This window comes from Diadema antillarum, unplaced genomic scaffold (assembly GCF_040938485.1).
Source record: "Diadema antillarum isolate AM-2024a unplaced genomic scaffold, OU_Dant_1.0 seq00001428_RagTag, whole genome shotgun sequence".
NCBI classification, from domain to species: Eukaryota; Metazoa; Echinodermata; class Echinoidea; order Diadematoida; family Diadematidae; genus Diadema; species Diadema antillarum.
In genome coordinates, this window is record NW_027272180.1 from 148412 (window position 1) to 171231 (window position 22820).

The following is a 22820-nucleotide window of genomic DNA, read 5'->3' on the forward strand; positions in this document are numbered from 1 at the left end:
TCTATGGATTTTATGAAGGATTTTTGATATTGTCACAGGTAGGGCCACTGAACTTGGAAGTTCCAGTTGCGCGTATTTGAGGTTTGCATGCACGCACTAAAGTGCATGCTCTAGTTTCTGCTAGAGCGAGGCGCCGCGCAGCTGAAAGTTGATGACATAACAAAAGACTTCTATATTGGGAAAGTGAGCTACTTTCAGCACGCACGTATGAGTGGAAATCACTGATCTCTATGGAAGAACAAGATCAGTGGTGAAAAAATATACTGTAAAATGCATGCGAAAGTTTTTGTCTACACTATATGCATTGAATGTTAGAGGCAACTCGCGAAAATTTCATGCCTCGAAAAAGGCTGTTGGCTCCAATTCGCGAAAATATTGTCTTTCACAGTATTTGGTGGAGATCTGCGCTCTCAGAGTGCTTTTCTAGTTGTTTATTTGTTCGGTTATAATGAAATTTTGTTATAATGAAAGAAAATTACTGGTCCCGAGAACTCTGTTATAACGAGAGTCCACTGTATAATCTTTATACAATTTATCTGCAGGGCCTCTCTACTGTCTATCACTTGTTAGAACTTTTCAAATCTCAGTAGCACATTTGATGTGTCTTCCCAATATGTGGGTTATTTTCAAACCATTGATATTCTTTGAGTAGCATGGTTATATACATTCGACAAAAGGCGAGGGACAGGCAACAGTAATGTGTTTTGTGCCATCTCTAGCACAGCAATGCCATTCTTCAGGCTAGGCTTTGCATTTTGTGATGCATTGTATCTGATGAACCGCAGAGAGAAACTGTATTGAGACCACTGTTTCAGTTCAATGAAGAATAGCTGCGGTTTCGGGAAGAATCCTTGTTGGTTGTCAAGATATAGGAAACAGTGATGACAAAAGCTACAATGCAGAGACCTGCTCCATTTGCCACCAGTCCTGACTCTGGAAGTGCAGCATAGTTGATCCTGCAAAAAATGAAATAAAATGACATGAAAATCATACACTTATAGAAATGAGTTTTACTATGAACAGCCCCCCCCCCCCCCCCCCATAGAAAACAATGACAATAACATAAATGCATACCACTTGGTGTACAAACTTAGAGACAACCTTGATCATCCTAAAAACAACATGTGTAAAATCATTTGTGCTTTTACAGAGAATAGGCAAAGAAAATGTAATGTCTGTTTGGGGACAGTCATTCATACCTTTTGACACCACAGTTCTCTGGGACTCTCTGGGAGGCCAGCTCAAACAGGGGAAAAAAAACTCTGATCACGACCTCTCTTGTGTTGTGTCTAGATACATTGTATATTCATATCATGTTGTGTCTAGATATAATTCATAAAGTGTCTAGATGCCCTGGCAAGTCATCATATCTTCATACAACCACATGCTATTGGCCTGTTCTGTATGTCATTATGCAAATAATCCCAGCATGTGTCTCAACATGCATTCCAACATTCCCACCTATTCACAATGTTGCTCATTAGTATTGGTACATGACTGGACACAGTGAGTCTGCAATAAATACCGGAGACATTGACAGCCACACCTATTTCTGTTCCTCATTTTTTAGTCACTAGTTATATTGTAACCTACGATACAACATCTTGACTACACATTGCAAAATTTTAATCAGTTTCTATTTTCTCAATCCCTGCATTACATTTTCAGGCAAGTGTGGCAAAAAGGGTATTTCTCACCATGGAGCATAACATAGATATTTCTGCCATCATGAAATACAGTTTGTTTCTTTACAAGCTGAATGCCATAAAACATCAACACGGACTTTATATATTTGCTATATGCACTGATATATCTAATATGTGTCAGTATCATCTTACTTTGAAAAGAAGATTTTTTCCACAATCCCCATTAGACACGTTCCTGCAGCCATTGAGAGCATTGCCACACCAAAGAAGACGTGGGAGGACATGTAGCTGGTGCGAAGTTGAACAGATGCACATGGAAATAGGAATATGAAGAGTCCCAGCAGAAGCTATGTCACACAAGAAATAAAGTTCAAATGGTTACAAACCCCTCAGCCTGGAGACAAATATATTACACAGACTGCATAATTAGTGTAAACCTGTATGACATTTTGCAAAAAAAGAGGAAGAAATACATTGCCACATTAATTCAAGACTTTCATAGAGGTAGGCCTACCACAGTATCTCCATAATGCCCCAGTCACATAGACATCCCGGACCACCCCGGACCACCCCGGATCTGATCCAGGGTGATCCGGGGAGAGATCCGTGTTGACGCCGGGAGGCCAACACGGCAACTTTTGGAGGTAAAAAACATCCAGCGTCACCCGGGGACTGCCGTGTTGGCAGAGTAATCCGGGATGGTCCGTGTGGCTGCCGTGTAGTTGCCGTGTTGATCCGTGTAGATGCCGTGTTGGTCCGTGTAGACGCCGCGCTCTTCCAGCCTTATCCGTGTAGCTGCCGTGTTGATGCCGTGTGTACAGCCGCATACAAACGCTCGTCGACGCTCCATCGAGGTCTAAACTATCCCGGAACTCCCCGGATCATCATGTAGATCCTTGAGGATCCGTGTTTCTATGTGACTAGGGCTTAAAGCATGCATGGTTCTATTGAAACAGGAAATCACCTATAGATGATGATGGAAGCCTGTGCTGTATGTAGTGAAAATTTTTCATGTTCAAATACAACAGAACACCTCACATATCTAAAGTGAAAATTGTCTGGGGAACTGAGAACAGAGACCTCCTTCCTCCTGTCTGAGAATGAGCTCAAACTCTATTGTTAAGAAACTTTCATGCTTTCTTGTATATTGTGGCCCTCTTCAACTAATGCAATGATAAAGGAGGTCTCGACAATCTGCCCTAGAGTGTTCATGTATGACAGACAGGGCACACTGGAAGACTCCATTGTAATTATTATCAAAAGAAACTATAAACAAGAAAACTTGAAAACAAGGTGTACCTTCTCTTTCAAAAATATAAGAACTTTGTATTCTCTACTTTGCCAACAAAAATAATAAAGAGTATTGAAAAATATGCGTCACATATTGTGTGCCAGCCTCAATCTGCTTGAGCTGACAGGAGGAGGCCATAACATTATTAAATTGTTATACCGGTATGTGTTTTCATGATACATGTTATACAGTAGATTGGTCAGTCTTACTGACTTGTCATAAATCTATGATTACAATAATATCCCAGCTTGATTTCACCATTTTTTTTTTCCAGGACGAAAGTTACCTTTGTATCAAAATGGTAAATGGAATGTACAAAAAATACTTCACTGTAGAAGTTGTGACTTCTGATGGCGCCTTTCAATTCCTGATGGAAAACTCACATCTTTGGGAGAATCTCCACAAATTCTGCTTTCTTTGTCATGTTTCTAGGTGCTGGAACACTGTTACAAACATACAAGAAAGCTAGCCACTTAGCTCTAATTTCTGAGTACCATTTCATTGTCTAACTGATAAGGAGACATACCTGTAAAAAGAACATGCAGACAGTGGCAATGCCAAGCCAGCTGTGCAGGGAGTAGAGGTTAGTAATTCCATTGTGGTTGTGGAATTGGAAAACAGCTACAAGGCCAATGATGATCATGACTGTAGCAAGGGTTAGAGAGCCAGCATGTATGGACTTGACAGCCATGCGAGGAACATCAATGCCAGTGAAGACACGGTACACCATGGTGGCTGCAAGCAAAAAAGAACAGACTACACTGTAAAACACCATTATATAGTTCGTGTAAAACTATAATTACCCATCATTGTCCAACAACCTTATACCCATGTTTGCAGAAGATATTTCTTACCTTGTATCAATATAGTGTACAACCTTGTATTTTGAACTCTTAGTCAAATCAATTTTCCCTTTTTCCAAACTGTATCCAAACAATATTTTTCTTTCTTTTACATGCTTTCCCATACAAGCTTATGATTCAAAATGTTCATAGCAATCAATGAGTATACAGATATATTATATGTCTCAAGGCTGCACACACTTTGCTCATATGAAATGAAATGCACAGGGAATACCTGCAATATACTCAAACGATTAGTGCAAACTGTTGACTGCTAAACAATTTCTACAACAAATCTTTAACTTTGTATCTAAGATGTGAATACTATCTTCTGTACAGTTATTACTAAACTTTAAATGATTACAGTGTAATTCCATCTTTCCAAAGCTCTTTTAATGTTGTCATAAGCGGGGTACCCTTGCATACCTCATTAAGTCTAATATTTGTTATTTGTACTTTAATGTGTACCATGTAGCTTTAATAGACAAGTTGTGATTAAAACTTCATACAACTAGTAGTATGTAGCATTGTGTCTGTAGTCTGAGGGCATGAAGACCTCATAATTTGGTCACATAACATTACCATTTCCATACAGAAAGATCATCCCTGTTGTCATTAGCAAAGGATGTAGATTAAACTCGCTTGAGCTGCCATCCCAAGCGAATCCTCCAAGGTAGCGTCCCATCCACAGACCAATCAGGATGCATGCTGCAAGGCCTAGTGCCTCTGCCACAACCACCAGGGGCACAAATAGCTTGGACATGGCTAGTTGCAAAGATGGGCTGTCGTCAGCAGGAATGTCACACCGTATCAGGAGATCTCTGCCAAGAAATGAAATTTTTTAGTCAAAAAAAGAAGTATATAGTTGCACTGAATTAGGTGAGTCTTTAGGCTTCTCTGCATAGCGTGAACATGTTACATCCCTTTACAAATCAGTACGGCCATAGAAAAAAAATGATAAAAAGTTAGCATTTGCAAATAAAAAACCAACAATAACTAGATTCGAGAATTTGTCAAGACTGACAAATTAGGTGATCCGATGTACAAATGATTTCTGAGATTCTCATTGAAGAAAAGGGAATCAAACCTTTCATCTCTACAGATTTAAAATGGAAAGGGCATATTATGTTAACAAAGAGACAAAATGAACCTCATTTTAATACACAAGATGGCGTCTTAGGAAAAAGCCATTGTCTGATGACATTATCTGATTAGAAAGTTGTTATTTCACGAAACGTTCCATATGCCCTGGGCTAAATGGTTGCAAAATATGGGAGTGATAAGGCATGTAATTACCAAGATACAGGACAAAGTATTCTTGACCCTTAACCCTATATACCAGCCAGCCTAGATGGCATCTGAGTCAAAAGTCGTCGTTTTATGAAATGATCCAGGCACCATGGTCCATTTATATACAAAATCTGTCCTCGATTGAGCATTTAGTAAGCAAGATACAAAATAAAGAATATTTGACCTTTGAACCTCATTTGCACAGCCAAAATGGCGTCTGACCAAAGCATTGTTACTTTACAAAATGATCCATCTATCAAGGCCCATGTGTGTGCAAAACTGTGCAAAACATGGCGGTGAAACCATATATACACTAATGAGGTTTATACAGAATGCAGTATATTTGACCTTTGACCCCACTTAACGCAGCCAAGATGGCATCTGAGAAAAAAGTTGTTATTTTGTGAAATACAAATTGTAATTCTAGAATCATGGTCCTTACGTGTGCAAAATGTGGGAAAGATAAGACGTGTATTCACGGAGATACAAGATTAAACACTTTGGACCTTTGACCCTAATTTACCTACCCACGATGGTGTCGGAGGAAGTACTTAGTAGTTGTTATTTTATGAAATGATATTTGTGACATGAACTAAACATGTGCAAAATATGGGGTTGATAGGACTTGTTGCTCTTGATCTATTGCACAGAAAATGGAAAAAAGAAAGAAAAATAAAGAAAAGCTATTGTATAGAAATTTGAAGGACAAGCATAAAAAGATCAGAAAAAGATAAAGTTAGGAAGGGAGAATAAGACTTTAATACTGAAGAAAAATAAAAATATAAGGGTTAAAAAAAAGCAAAAGAATTGGCTGGGGCAAGCCTCGAACACAGGACCTTTAGATTAAAAGTCCAATGCGCTATCCACTGACCTACATGTATTTCATCCCCAGTAGGCTCTGTGTATTAAGCAAAATGACGCTACATTGAAGCCAAGTGCCAATTTCAACCAAGTTTTTCGACGTGATCCCGACGTCGTATGAAAACATGGAGGGCACATTTACGATAACCCAAAGTCTCAGCTACAACATATTAAAATCTGGGAGAAATTCACCGAAAGGTAAGTGAGCTAGTGCTCGATAAAGACAGTTATGTCAATATTCATTTCCAGAAAAACTGCACTCCCATAGAGATAACACGTAAACTGCTCAAATTTGACATGGTTACATTCAATCCATTTTTACGAGGTGATGACGTCATCCAATCAAAATTTTGATGTCACAATTCAAAAAGAGCATTCAATAAGCTACAACATACTGAAATCTGGGTGACAATTGACCAAGGATAAGTGAGATATGCTTGAGTGAACTTGAAATTTGATGACGTCATTTTGAAAATTTGCCTTTTTTATTTCATTGAGAAATTTAATATCTTTTAATCATTTTTCCAGCATCGCCAACCCATGAAATGACATGTACAGCTCATCAGCTTTCAGAATATGTAAAGAAAATGGAGGGTCACCGTCCATCCTGACAAGTAAAATCTGATTTATAATTGGCGCCTTTTTGGCATAGTTACACTGTGTATGGCCACTGACGCGCGCAGAATTTCAACTTTGACGGGCCCGCATGACGTCATATTGAATCGGATTGACTTGAAACTTGGTAGAATTAATCCTTGACATTTTTACACATCCGATTCATGTGAAAAAATGGGGAATTTCTATTGCATACGAGCTGTGCGTGCATATATGCGCGTGCGCGTCCGTCCATTTTTTTCAATTTTTCAAAAAATGCTCCAAATGATCTGAAACATGTGCAAAAAAATTTTGAGCTCGATTTGAGCATGTCAACATTTCAACGCACGTATGCGTGCATTTTAAGTGTAGAGATGAATTTTGAGAATATGAGTGGAAAGTGCTTAATGTGAGCTATATGAGACGTAAATTTGATTGGGAAATTCCGTTCCATTATTGAGATATGAACGAAAATGTGATTTTAGATAACATTTGACGTCATAGTGACGTCACGGTCGACTAATCACAATGATACATTAGATCTGTCGTCTTTGGGACATGATACATATATAGTGTGAGTTTGAAATTGATAGTCGAAGAACTTTTTGAGTTAACCTCTGCACAACTTTTGAGGAGAAATAAGAAGAAGAAAGAATCCGTACAGAAACAGAAGGTGATCCGAGAGGATACTCAGATCACCTAATGACAATGTATACAGTGTACACTGTACCATCCATTAGTTTTTGTTTCACCATCACATCAAAAAGCACTCTGAGTTTTGTAATCTAAGGTTACTTTCAGAAATATATGATTTTGTTGAGACTGGATAAAATCTCTACACAGGATTCAATCTCTGGATGATGCAGGTTACAAGCTAGGCACAAAGAGCATGATGCCAAATACAATGACATAAATGGTATCCCGTGGTACCAAATGAAAATCAGCCATTTTGTTGAATTATTTTTTTTTTTTAAAAAGGTTGTACCCTGGGTTGCCAAAAAGTGGAAATTATTTTGGTGCTGGAGCTAGCGGCGCTAGCCACTACACTGCAGTGCACTGAAGCACATGCTATTGCTAGCACAGCGTGCCATGCATGCCATCGTATAACATGCACTGGCAGGGGAGTGACTATGTACACGCACACACACAGAGCATGCATTTCTCTGCAGCTGTCATCGAGTGGACGTGAGGTGGCGCTACACAACACGGTAACCTGGGGTACAACGGTACCCCGGGGTAACGTGTGATGCATCATATGTAGAACTACATCCCCAAATTATACCCTTTCCACAACATTAGCAACAAGGAAGTTTATCAGTCTTTATGGGTTCTCTATATGAATACAGAACAAAGTGTCTGTCTCCAGTTAGTGTCAAAATTGTTCAGATCTTACAGAAATTATAGTCAAATTAGGACACATGTGTTAAAGCTGGGAAGACACAACATCACACTGTTGATAATAAATATGACCCTTTTGTACAATATGCACCATGTCAACTTTTGGTCTTACATATTTTCACCCAAGAGTGATAAGGCGATCACAACAACATGAAAGTCACATGAGACAGAATGTCATGACTTTGACTCGAATCTCAAATGGGGAAGGCGACTCTCTATACGGGTGACTCTCTTTATTCATGCTAAAGTGGGCGAAAGGGTGAGTAAAAGCTGACAGTGTTAGATTTGACTGCCAGCACCACATCATATTGCCAAATAGCAAATGTTTAGTCGATGTAGACAATCAGTACAATCTAGAACAGGATTGGTTAAAAAATAACCTTTCTGAGAAGGAAATGACATTGCTGTGATTAAGGTATAATTTGTAGACAGAAATGATGAATTTTAGGAAGGAATCATTTTTAGACAGGAATGATGAACAATAGGCGTGTCTTCATCAGCCCGAAGTTCAAACTAGCGGGACATTTTGCGGTCTTAGGAAATAGCCCGATACAGCGAATGTGCATCTTCATCAGCTCGAACAGCCTGCTTCGGGAAATTAGTCCGAAAATTGACGCATGCGCACTTTGCAATATTACTCTGCCTGGCTCGCGGTTCGAAAGTGGATTTCCCCGCTCAAAATCTCCTATATCACCGTATGTACGATTCTACAACCAGGGAGGTGAGCAGTACAGCAAATTCTCTCCAAATGGATATTAATAACGCTAGTAGTCGCTACTCTTTCTTCTGCCCAGTGAGGCATTTGATATGAAATTAACGAATTGCAATGTCTAAACAAATCCCAAATGCACACAATCTGCAAGAATCTCCAGCTAAGATAGAGTGGACCAGAAGAAAAAGTTTACAAAAAAAACCAGCTAGCATGCACGGCACTGAGTTTTAATAGGGAGGTGAGAGAAATCACCTCCCTGGTTTTGAAGATGACAACAACAGTCACTTATAGGCTAATAGGCCTATAGTACACACATTTTGATCCTTGAATACACCGTGCGTGTAATGTACTACAGATGTAGTACTATCCACAATCATTAGCTTGTACATACGCTTTCCATTGCCAGCTGGCTAACCAGAAGCGGTGAGGAATCGAGAAAATTTCGGACTGATGGAGACGCACCCAAAATAGCGCGCTATTTCACGAATTAGCGCTCTAGTTGACGAACTAGACCAAGATTTTGGGGGAAATTTTCCCGATCAAATAGCGCGCTATTTGCGTCTTCACTACACAGATAGCGCGCTATTTTGACATCGGACTAGTTAGGTAACCGCAAGATAGCGCGCTATTTTGAAACTTCGGGCTGATGAAGACACGCCTAGTGGAAGTGCTTCAGCCAAGATATATATCCTGATTATAAAGCAGTTTGTGGTCCCGATAAAGCGGTTCGATGTTTCGATTACACTGTGAAAACAATCCAGTAAAAAGTTTGTTACATTGTGGTGTTCCCACTAAAGCAGTTCCCAACTGCATGTATTCTGTGAAGTCAGTAAGATCATAACCCCCCCCCCCCCCCCCCATTGGTCAGCAGAGCCATACATGCCCTACATGTACAATGTAGCTAGGCCCTCCCCCTAAAACAGCCAAGTACAGAGACAGTGCAATCATATATAAGAGACAGACTGCAAATTTACAAACTCTCTGTACTTTCAGTTTAAGGACGTTCCTCAGTTAAAGTGAAGTCCATGCCATTTTCTTTAAACTTTCCATACTGTAACTTTGACCCATCCAAAGCCCAAATATGCAAATAAAACCACAGGTTCATGTGCTTGTTTTTCTTGGACTACAGGACTTTGATGCATATGACATTCTGCCGTCCAGTACAACTAGAATTATCACTGAAGGTGATTAATACCCCCGCCCCTAATGTTGCTTTACAGTATGTGATGTCTGAGGGCAATGACGTTAATACCAAGTTTGTGCACTTGTCAAATTTGAAACAGAATAATTTTAGTTTACTGTACAATTACGGAGTTGACACTACTGAGTATAAAACTTACAGCAAATAGAAACATGCTTTCCCCAAGCATTACTACACTTAAAGACCATCATACACACCAAATTTGACCTTCATAGCTTGAATGGTTTATTTTGATTAAAAAATTAGTGGTTACCATGGCAACACATTTTCCTTAAACTAACACATTGGTGTCTTGCAAAACTACACTTCTAGACCTTTATACTTGGTACTAAATTTGACTTTAATTGCTTGAATGATGGAAAAGTTATTCGATCTGCAAGGTTTTGGCAAAATTGTGGTTACCATGGCAACAGCTTGTGTGACAAAGACAAAAACTATGTGTTCCACATCTACACCTCAGGGCCATAATGCCTACCAAATTTGGTTTCAATTGCTTGAAAACTATGGAAGAAGTTCACTCCACAGGATTTAAAACAAAACACGAAGTTCCCATGGCAACGCATTGTCCGATACAAATACAAAGGACATTTTGTAAAACTACACTTAAAGAGCATCATACACACCGAATTTCACCTTCATAGATTAAATGATTGATTGATTGATTGATTAAAAGGTCTTTATTCACATAAAATCTGAATCGCGATCAAAAGTCGAATTACACAGATACAGAGATTATACAGCAAAACAGATAAAATAATAACATAATCATAATACATAAAGAATTACATTACAATGGTTCAAGTTGATACAAAAATGAGTGGTTACCATGGCAACACATTTTTCTTACATTAACACATTGGTGTCTTGCATAACTACACCTCCCGATCATCATACAATTGATACTAAATTTGACCTTAATTGCTTGAATGATGTGGAAGTTATTCAATCCACAAGGTTCTGGTAAAATTATGGTTACCATGGTTACCATGGCAACGCTTTGTCTGACAAACACAAAAATTATGTGTTTCACATCTATGCCTCAAGGCCATAATGCCCACCAAATTTGATTTCAATTGCTTCAAAACTGTGGAAGTTGTTCACTCCACAAGATTTCAAAGAAAACATGCGGTTACCATGGCAACGCTTTGTCAAGTACAAACACAAAGAGTGTCTTGCATAACTACACCTATAGATCATCATAGATACCAATTTTGAAATTGATTGCTCAAATACTTTGGAAGTTATTCAATCCACAAGGTTCTGGTAAAATTATGGTTACCATGGCAACGCATTGTCCGACAAACACAAAAAACATGTCTTGCACATCTATACCTCAATATCATCATTTACCCCAAGTTTCATTTAAATTGCTTCAAAACTGTAGGAGGAGTTCGCGACGCAAGATTTTGCAACAGACCAACCGACCACCAGACCGCCCGACCAACATCACGCTGATTCCTATCTCTTCACACTATATGTGGCGGGGGTATAAAAATGATAGCGTTACAGGATCAAGGCCATAATAGGCAACAAAATCTGCAATGGTAGATTTAAATCCCCATAATTCTTTCAAAATCCACTTTATTTTCTCCAAATTTGCAAGAATTGCAGAGAAAGGTACCCAAAATGAGGAAAAAGTTTTTAAGTTGGGGTTTATACTCTCATTCTTGAGCAAGCAGTGCCCTCACGTGGCAGAAACCACCAAAATCTCTCAAATCCTGACAGGAACGCTTTCTGTTTTGGGTGGGCTAAAGGAGAAGGTTAAAAAAAAACTTATGCAGTACATTCAAAACCCATGTCATTTTTATCAAACTTGACAAAATTGTAGAAGAAGGGCCACTTAATGCAGAGAAGTTGTAAAAATGGGTGGTTCATGTGCTCGCTTCTGTGCTAGCAGCGCCCCGTGTGGCAGAAATCATTGTAATACCCCAAGATTTGGTCATTAACCTATCCAGGGATGCCCTGATCGGGTGGGTTCAAAAACCTCATGCTGTACATTCAAAACCTATGTCATTTTCATGAAAATTGACAAAATTGTAGAAGAAGGCTTACTGATTGCAGAAACACAAATAAAAATGGGGGGTTCACGTGCTCATTTTTGTGCTGGCAGCATCGCCATATGACACAAATCATCCTAGGACCCCAAGATCTGGTTAGAAACCTATCCTTATGGGTGCCCTGATTAGGTGGGGTTCATGAATATCATGCTGTACATCCAAAACCTATGTCATTTTCATGAAACTTGCTGAAATTGTAGAAGAAAGATTACTTAATGTAGAACAAAGTTCTGTAAAAAATGGGGGGGGGGGGGGGGGGGGGGGGATTCGTGTGCTCCTTTTGTGCCAGTAGTGCCCCCGTGCGACAGAAAATCATTGTAAGACCCAAAAAATCTGGTCAGGAAACCAATGCAGGGATACCCTGCTAGGATGGGTTCATGAATCTCATGCTGTACACTCAAAGCCTCATGAATCTCATGCTGTAGGCCTACACTCAAAGCCTCATGTATTTTTCCCCAAAAAGATACTGTAAAACATGATATATTCGCGGCACGAAAATTTTTCGCGAATTGGAGCCGACAGCCTTTTTCGTGGCAAGAGATTTTTCACGAATTGCCTCTTGCCTTCAATGCATATAGTGTAGATAAGAAAATTTTCGCGTGCATTTTAATTTCGCAAATCTTGGCGCTCGCGAAATTCGCGAAAATTAAAATGCATGCGAACATTTCTCGTTTTACAGTAATAATAATAGTTGTAAAAAATTGCAGTGATAGGGTGGATAATATTCAGAAAGGAAGGTCCATGTGCGTTTTTGTTATTTTTTTTTTCCTTGCACAGCCCATGATGATATTCATATGGATGCAAGTGTGGAAAAACCCTACACTGACACATTTGTTTGAATTGTTTTTGTTTTTGCTTTTGTTTTTTTTGTTTTTTTTGTTTTTTTTTTTTACCCACTTGCTGTAACTGTGCAGAAAGTGATACTGGAAGAAGAAGAAGAAAATGTAAGGATATGGGAGATTTGACATTAGCCTGTCCCTCCAAAGGGGGAAAAAAAAAATCTTAATATAATCAATAGTGTTTGATTGTAGATTGCATTAGTTGGTTGTTGCAGTGGTTGGTATGTTGTAAACTACAAGTGTATGGTGATGTACATTGTACATTGAGTAACCCCCCCCAAAAAAAAAAAAAAAAAAAAAAAAATAATAATAATAATTATAATTCTTTGAATTTCCTTTTGTTACACTAGATTTGGAAATCAAAAATTAATATCTGAATGGTAAAGTGCTAAATACATGTCTGGTAATACTTTTTGTGACCTTGTATTTTTGTAACAAAAAAAAACCCCCAAATAGTTATGACAAGTTTAGATCTAACTTAGATTTTTAATAGAGATACTCAGTAGATAGTTTTTTAGTTTGTTAAATTTTAAAGATGAAAAAGTGTGCCATATGTTTTGGGGTTTGTTTTTTAACACCTACATGTAGTCTAGAGAGACTAGTAGTCCCCCAACTAGATAGTACTCAACTTGATCATGATGATACACAGATAATGAACTGCATGTCATAAAAAAGATATACGGAATGAAAATGGAAACAGCTCAGTTCCACTTCCACGATTCGAAATTCTGTCAATCCGTGCTGTGCTACCATGACCATGCATATAATTTTATGCGGCTCGGACCGCTGAATTGTGCGTAGTACGTAACGTTGACCAACCTGCGCAGCTAGGATGCGCACAAACATAACTGAGGAACCGTCATTAAGCATTGCAATACATGGGCTCTGTAAAAAACTACCGTTTTGTAAATTTGCTTCAAAGTGACTTCACAGCATGGATTATTCCATAAATCCTTTACCAGTCAAATACATGTAACAGAAATTCGAAGGAGCAAATGTCATATTTTAAAGTAGATGGCATGTACATGTTCATGTTAGAAAAAGGAAAACCTATTTTACTTATTTTGAAAAATGAGAATCGCTTACGAAATTACATCTACAATGTACAATAGGAGAAAAAAATTCAGAGCATCTCGGCATGGGGTGATGGTGTACATTTCTGTGTTTTAAAAACAGATATTACCTAATTTTCTTCCTGTGCCTTACACCCTTTCTGAGAAGACTCATGTTATGTTATGTAATGGGAGTGTGCCTGTATTACACTATAAATGCAGTGTGTGTGTACCCTTACCATGAATGTAGTGTGTGCAACGCATACAGTGCATGCAGTGTATACTGTATACGCTATATATTTCGGGGGGGTTTTTATTTCGCGAATTTCGCGAGTCGGGAGCTATTCGCGAAATTAACAACACGCGAAAATATTACCTTCCAAAATGAATCCCTCGCCTTGATGATATGAACATTTCAGTACTAGTATACCATGTCACGGCTTACCGAACAGACCATACTGGCTAAGCTTGTTTACGCACGTCCACGTCTACTTACGAATACTGTAGAGAGCCAATCCATTATCGCAAGGGGACCACTCGTCAGAAATCTAGCGCGATGGACTTAACCACTTCAAAAATGTTGAATTCTAACTTACTAGTTCGCAGAGTTTGGCAAGTCTTTTTCATGCAGTGTATAACTAGTATCATTCTTATTTGCTAGTAAGTTGAAAATTCACACTTTCTTTGCCACTTCATATTTTCTCTGGTCCCCCCCACTCGCGAATTTAACCACTCGCGAAAATGTGTGACAGCAGCAATTCGCGAAAATTTATGTACGCGAAAATTATAGCGTATACAGTAATCTGATCTGGAACAGAGTACAGATAAGCTGGGGGGAGGGGGGGATGACAAATGGAATGACAATGGCTCACGCAGAATCTGAACATATACAACTGTATTATGTCAGTCAGACCGCAGCATGAACGGTAATGAGCAGTATGCTTCACATTTATCGTACTTCTCGTTTCACATATCTTGCTGTTCGCCTCAACGAGAACTCGCGAGATTTTGCGAGGAAAGAGGAAGGGACCAACAAATTGTGAGGTCAAACAGATCATGCGTACAGGACATGGAAGGATACTGGTGTGATTTGATGTTTGAGAAATGCTCTTTTGTTTGATACATAAATTTCATATCTTTGATGTTTTTTAGGTCTCCTAGTAAGCAATGAAGTTTGAGCAATTTTCAGACTTTTTGTTGTCCTGGATTTGATTGATTTTCTTCTTTCCATGGACCTGACCCGTGCAAAAAAATGAATTTTACTTCTGTTCGTGATTTAGGCTTGACGAAAAGCCAAGCTAATAGCAAATGTAATAAAAAGTTAAAGTCACAAGGTTTTTAAAGGGATTTTAATAGGTTCAAAGAACGACAGAATCACAAAGTGTACAGGAAGTTGCTTGAATGTTTTGTACACGTACATATGGTGGGAAATCGTATGGTTTTTACTGGCGCACTGTTCTGTCATCGCGCATTCATTTCATGTTTGTTTCATGTCTGGTGTGCTGTGAGGGAAGGAAGTTTGTTGAACTTTGCCAGCCAATCAGCGTGCTCCCATCAGTCTGCGACTGAAGATGTTTTTGCACTCTCTGACTTCTTTCCGTGGACCTGACCCGTGTGAGACATCAACTAACCAAAGCTTGTTATATCTCAGCAGAATATATGCTAGAGATTCATTTAAGCTCATAAAAATGCAAAGTCGCTGCAAAAATCATAGTTTTTTGCAGCCCTGAACACATTACTCTATTTTGTTTTGTCACAACAGATTTTGTGTCATAATTACAATGTACATTGATTTTCATCCTTAAATGAGAACTGATTTTGTATCCATGAGAAAGAAAAGTTCTTGTACTTTCAGATGAAATGAGTTTTGCTTGGTTTTTAACAGGCGTATTGCGATAATGAGCTGCGAAATGGTGGGGTATTGTAATTGTATCTCATTACATATTCATGCCATCGTTCGGCATCCATACGAGTACAATAAATGAGAGCACTTTCCACCATGCTGCGGTCTGCTGTGCACATGTACTTATACATTGTTTGGTTAATTAACACAAATTAACACTGCCAAAAAATCAGAACAAAAAGGTACGCAAAATCAAGCATCCCAGCAATTGTGAACCTCTTGAATTCTCTGTAATTGTATATACATCACTCAACTATAATTAGAACAGTAACAAATTTTATTATGTATCTTTCATATGTGAATTGATAAGAATAAGATGCGTGCAATTAAGTATTTCAACAATTATGAAATTTTTGAAAAATTTGTTATTTCATCATGTATTTGCATTTGGAATCTTATGATTTATATTTCTTATAGAGTTGGGCAATCAAGTTCTCTGGTAATTGTGAAACTTTTGAACATTTTGCAATAACATTACTCATTGGTAAGTTGAACAAATAAAGCCTCATAGTGCCCACTGCATTTTGTAATTTGTTAAACCAAGAAATAAATAGTTACGTAGAATTAATTTTTGAAAATTTGAATTGCAATTTTTATATTTGAATGAAATCTGATTTTAATATCATATATTGTTGAAATTATATCTGTTAGTAATAAGGATATAATGTACAAATAGATTGAAACCGGCATTTCTATCTTTACGCTGTTTACATGATGTATGTACATGATCATCTGTTTTATATAGTTATGAGTGTATATCTGTGTATGGTTATGTTGATGAAGATAATATTTAAGTAAAAGGGGTATGTTTCATTGATTTGTTTTTTTCTGGATTCGTTGTAATTTCATTTTTGATATATTTTATATATGATATACACACATGTACAGTCAACCTCGGATACCTCGAATTTGTCGGGACTGAAGAAAATGGTTCGACGTACGCGAATTTCGAGGTACGCGTACGTCGAATTTTCTTCGACTTATCCGATGTTTATCGATGTTCGACGTTTATCGATGTTCAACATGGTGTCTGTTATAGTGCCTACTGATTGTTTGCATGCTTGTCAATTGGAATTGAATCAACTTTTATATGAATGAATTGAGTGAAAATCGGAAATGAAATGAAAATTTCAGAAATAAAGATTTTGGTGGCCCGATCGCGCCACCAAAAAAAAAAAAAAAAAAAGGTCAGATGTTTGCCTTTATACTTTTGAAAATGAACAGCGGTAACAATCGGCCCCGTAAGATGCTAAAATAAATGTCAGAGGTTTGCGTTTAATTGTGGAAATGAATGATGGTAATATTCGACTCGGTATGATACTAAAATAAATGTTGGATGTTTGCTCATACTTTTGGAAATGAGTAACGATAAGACTCAGCTCTGTATGGTGCTAAAACTAATGTCAGATATTTGATTTTTGCGTTCGGAAATAAATAAGGATAACATTCGGCTCCGGAAGACGCTGAAATAAAATGTCGAATTTTTGCTATGATGTTCGGAAATGAAAAACAATAACATTCAACTCCGTACGATGGTTAAATAAATGTTGGATGTTTCCTTATACTTTCGAAAGGAAATAACAATAGCATTGGCTCCGGAAGATGCTAAAATAGATATCAGATGATCGTTTTTATGTTCGGAAGTGAATAGCAGTAATATTCTGCTCCATCATGTCCATACGATGCTAAAAATAACTGTCTGATGTTTGCCTTTAAATTTCGAGATGAATAACAGTAACATTCAGCTGCGTTTAATGGTAAAATTAATGTTTGATGTTTGCTTTGACGTTCGGAAAAGAGTAACAATAATATTCAACTCCTTACGATGATAAAATAAATGCTGGATGTTTGTTTTTACGTTCGAAAGTAAAATTGCAATAACATTTAGCTCCGGACGATGCTAAAATAAATGTTGAATGTTTGCTTTGATGTTCTGAAATGAATAACAATAATTCAACTCCGTACGCTGATAAAATAAATGCCGGATGTGTGCTTTTACGTTCGAAAGTACATGTCAGCTCCGGAAGATGCTAAAATACATGTCGAATGACTGCTTTTACGTTTGGCATGTTTGGAAGTGAATAGCAGTAACATTCTGCCCCATACGATTATAAAAAAAAAATATTGGATATTTGCTATGGTACATTTCGAAATAAATATCAGTAACATTCAGCAATACGTTTGATGGTCCAAAATGTCTGATGTCTGCCTTGATGTTCAAAAATGAAAAACACTAACATTCGGCTCCGTGCAATGATAAAATAATTGTCAGATGATTCATTTCACTTTCGGAAGTGGGCAGCAGTAACATTTGGCTCCGTTCGATAATGAAATAAATGTCGGATGTTTGAAATGAATAACGGTAATATTCTACTCCGTACGATGCAAAAATGAATAACAGATTGTTGCTTTTAACATTTGGAAATGATTAATGGTATTAATCCGCTCAGTTAGATGCGAAAACAAATAGCGGATGTTTGCTTTCACGTTTGGAAATGGATTAGGATAGCATTCAGCTCCGTAAGATTCTAAAATGAATGCTTGCTTTTACATTTAAAAATGAATAACGGTAACTTTTGGCTTTTTACAATGCTAGAACAAATGTCGGATGCTAACAAATGTCAGCAAATGCTCCCATTTTCTCATTTCAAACGTAAGTTTTGACCTCCTGAATATATAGGCATCAACTTTTATAATAATCTCTATGCCTATTTGTCAAATCTTAAAACACAGAATAAGATGATTGAATTTTCTATTCATTTGTTTTAGACATGGGCATCTGTATCACTTCAATAATGCTTAATATTAATTTTTCTACATTTAGTAGGAACCGATTTAGTTTTTCTAATGTTTTTCCTGATTTTTTTTTGTGTGTGTGTCACCAGATTTTACTTTCGACCACCAGAAAATAAAAATCAATGATATTGGTGGCCCGATAAAAGTTTGTGCGGAGCCCTGTGTATTCTGTTCTTCATTGTGATCGGCCTATACTTCCAGATTTTCATAATTGCATTGCTGGAAAAAAAAAAAAAGTTTCAGTGCTTGCGTTCTCGGGGAAGAATAAATGAAACAAACTTTGTGAAAGGAAAAAAAAAAAAAAAAAGTTTAAAAAAAGGCACTACGCCAGGAGATTGATGTTTTGACAGTGGAGCGTGATTAATGGCAAAGATATAAACTGTCAACGTAAGCAGGTGCGCCCCGACGGTTGAGAAATCTACGCGCACGGTATGACTATCTCGATAAAAAATCAGAACACAGTGGTTAAAGAAAAGCAGATGATGGGGCAGCGCGTAGTGCTATCGTAAGCACTCCATTGGCACGGGTGTTATGTGCCTACCATGTACGTGTGTTGGTAGGTGTTGGGGATTTTTCTTGTCAGCTGTGTATCGGGTGGGTATTTCTTAATTGGGCGCGCGATTGTTCTGGTATCAGAATATTTACAATCGAGTGTGACAACATTTGTGACATGTCTTCGCTGTCCACGCGCGCTTAATCGGAGATGCTGAGTGATGTTTGCAATTTCGATTCGAGCAACATGCTGGGAAAAACAATAAGTTAATTAAGATCGGGACATTAGATTTCCCTTCGAGGTAACCGAACTTCGAGTTATCTTTTTCGAGCTACGCGAAATTTAATACACGGAAACTCCATAGGAACAATCGGGACTTTCATTTTGCCCCCGAGGTAAGTGATATTCGGCTTATCCGACGTCGGGGTAGGGTATCCGAGTTTGACTGTATTTCCTGTTTCTCAATGTTGTGTGTGTATGTGTACAGTTTATTTACATGGTATGTCCAATTGCATACTACCACCATGTGATATATTTTTTTTCTGAAGTGCAGTGCAATAGTAATATGATACTAATGATATACAGCGTGTCCCAGAAAAAAACGAAACCGGGTTTCCATGCAACTTTTTACTATCGAAATCATACATTTTCTCTATGAGATATACATCAATGGAAAGATAAACTCTTCTTCTTTCATTTGATGTACAACTTAATGTTCATTGTTCATGCATGACTGAGTTAGAACAATGAAAAGTGGTGTTATCAAATTTTCATTTGCACGTGCAAATGGTGACTTTAAGTGAATTTTTCAGACTTATAACATTACGTTTTTGAAAAACAAAGTTCATAACCAAAATATTCATATTTTCTTCTTTCATATGAGACCTTACGTGTCAAATATGAATAACGCATGCTTGAGAAAAATCTGTATGAAAGCATGCTTCATTTTTACCAATTCTATGAATAAGCGACAAAACAAGCATTCAGCTCTCCCGTCTTAGCATTAGACAATGGGCTCATCTGCACTATTGAAATCACACAAAACAGCCGCAGTGCTACAGTGAATGTTCGGGGGGGGGTTACAGAGAATGCTGTATGAGACGGACAGCCCTTTGTTGTCATTTATTTAGAATATGAGACATAATTATTTATAATAATTGAAGACTAATATCGCGAGTATTCTCAGGCTGCACACAGTCCAATGGCTACGGGTAATCAACAATAACATTACAACAATGATACACATTTTGATGATTTTATACCTCAAACTTATTAACTGAACAAACAGTTGTTCATTCCTCCCTACATTTCCCTCACGCGTGGTTAGTCCTTCATCACTGACAGGGTTTGGAAGTTTTTGAAGGGGGTGGCGAAGCAGAAAGAGAGGGTACATCACTTTATTTATCACTGAACTTGCGCTTCTAACATTTCAAAGGTGCAACTGCAGAGCAAAATGTTGTTGTTGTTTTTTTTTTTGGGGGGGGGGAGCTCGGAAGGTGTTTTTTTTCGCTCCGTTACTCCCACCCTACCTTCCCAAACATTCCGCTGATGAACACCCTTTGCTCTGTAGTTAGCTGCATGGTCACGCAAGCTCATGATCACGCGCTAATTTAGGACCCTATTCACAACCGAATCGTCCGTAACATTCCCTTTTACCCCCTCCCTTCATGTTTGTGGAAATTCATTGAAGCATGAAGGCCATTGTTATCTGCCAAGTCGGGCAGGAGTCGGGAAAGCTAACTGCTCCTTTTTTACTATCTATCTAGGATCTATCTGGGTAAAATGTAAGGATGTTTTCAATTCAAGTTTTCTCGAGCAGGTGTTGATCATTTTTTTTTTACGAATGGGATATCATATGAAAGGAAAAAGAATGGATATCAAAGCTATGATTCTATCTTTTGCAAAAGATTGCTGGAAAAGTCTGAAAAATTCATTCAAAGTTGTCATTTGCTCGTGCAAATGAAATTTTAGTAACGTTAGAACCACTGTCTATTGTTCTAACTCAGTCATGCATGAATTATGAACAACGTGTTGTGCATTGAATGAAAGAGGAGAAGTGTATCTTTCAATCCATGTACAACTCATAAAGTAAATATGTGATTATGATCGCAAAGAATTGCAATGAAACTCGGTTTCGTTTTTTCTGGGACACGCTGTATAGTGCTGAAAGGTGATTTGATATCAGTTTAGTAGAATGTCTGTTTGTTTTTTGAAGGATATGAACTGTTGTATTTTCGTTTTTTCCATTATATGGTACTATATACATACGCTGATTTAATGGTTTGTTTTTTTATTCGTTATGCTGCATGTGGAAATTTATTCTGCTCTAGCTATTATAGTACATGTAGACTAGATTGTCTGTTGTTGAATGTCTGTATAAGTATATGTATGTTTACAGCAATATCACCACATGTGTATCGAGTTTTAATCTTGTGTAAATGTAATGCGTAATCATAGGACTGTAAGGAATATGATATTGGTATGACTGAATAATTTAATACTAGGTTTTTTAACTTTTTGATATTTTCCTTAACTGTGAATGTTCTGAATTCTGTAAATACTTAACATTAGTTAGTGTAATCATGCATGTACTTTTATTCTGTACGCATGACACTTTTAGTCTGCGGACTTACTGTTAGTGTTATGCTTCTTTTGATTTGAAATAAAACCAACTAGGCCTAGATGATGACTAGATCTAATTATTAATATCAGTTCGGGAAACCCACTCACAAGGGGGCCCCTCCTTATAAGTAACCCGTCCCCCTTATAAGTAACCCCGTCCCCCTTATAAGTAACCCCCGGGGCACCCCTTATAAAAGGAGTCTCCACGCTTTTTTGCAATGCAACGCGAAAATGAAAGGACTGCGGCAATTCGCTTGATTATGTCCATAAAGCTTCACAAGTTTCCTAGTTACTCACGAAATTTGAGCAAAATCGGTTTGAGGCATCATATCTAAAATCATGGATTTAAATGCGATGTCAAACGACCCATGCGAATGCTGAAATGCGAGCGATTACTGGCGTGAGTGTCGCCAGGCGCGGCGGCGCGGCAATGCTTGAGTGCAGACGTGGCGACCGAGTACTGTACTCAGTCGCCACGTCTGCACTCAAGCATTGCCGCGCCGCCGCGCCTGGCGACACTCACGCCAGTAATCGCTCGCATTTCAGCATTCGCATGGGTCGTTTGACATCGCATTTAAATCCATGATTTTAGATATGATGCCTCAAACCGATTTTGCTCAAATTTCGTGAGTAACTAGGAAACTTGTGAAGCTTTATGGACATAATCAAGCGAATTGCCGCAGTCCTTTCATTTTCGCGTTGCATTGCAAAAAAGCGTGGAGACTCCTTTTATAAGGGGTGCCCCGGGGGTTACTTATAAGGGGGACGGGTTACTTATAAGGAGGGGCCCCCCTTGTGAGTGGGTTTCCCGAACTGATTCACTTAGTTTTTAGGCCAGCTAGCCAGGGGGGGGGGGGGGGGGGGGTCTAAATTATTTCAGGCTTCTAACTTCAGCACAGTCCCTAACCTAACTTACTAACCGTAACTCGTAAACTCTAGCTAACCCTACTACTAGTCCTAGATTCTAACCCTCCAATACAGAATTCTTACCTAAAAAACGTCCTCCAATAAGATCGATCCTGCTCGACTCAGGCTCAGCCCAGCCACATGGCCACTACAGGTCTGGATGCTGAGTGCTGCTGTGCTGTGCTGTGTCTCCTTTTGGCAGTCCGCCGCCAGTACAAGGAATGCAGCTAAACACAGTAACACTAACAGTTGTCGTGGGCTTCCAGACTGCCGCCTATATGTGAAAGCGCTTCTGTAGCAGTGGAATCCACATCCGG

General features: G+C 38.3%; 1 protein-coding gene across 1 annotated transcript; it reads right to left on the minus strand.

Annotated features, from left to right (window-relative positions):
* On the minus strand, positions 1–22780 carry LOC139709375 (lysosomal membrane ascorbate-dependent ferrireductase CYB561A3-like). The gene is made up of 5 exons (XM_071621334.1): positions 22588–22780; positions 4362–4600; positions 3464–3672; positions 1839–1993; positions 1–956 (listed from the first exon to the last, which is right to left on the minus strand). Exons 2-5 carry the CDS (start codon positions 4540–4542, stop codon positions 812–814), a joined length of 690 nt encoding a protein of 229 aa, XP_071477435.1. The 5' UTR covers positions 4543–4600; positions 22588–22780; the 3' UTR covers positions 1–811.
* Between the last annotated feature and the right edge of the window lie 40 nt (positions 22781–22820).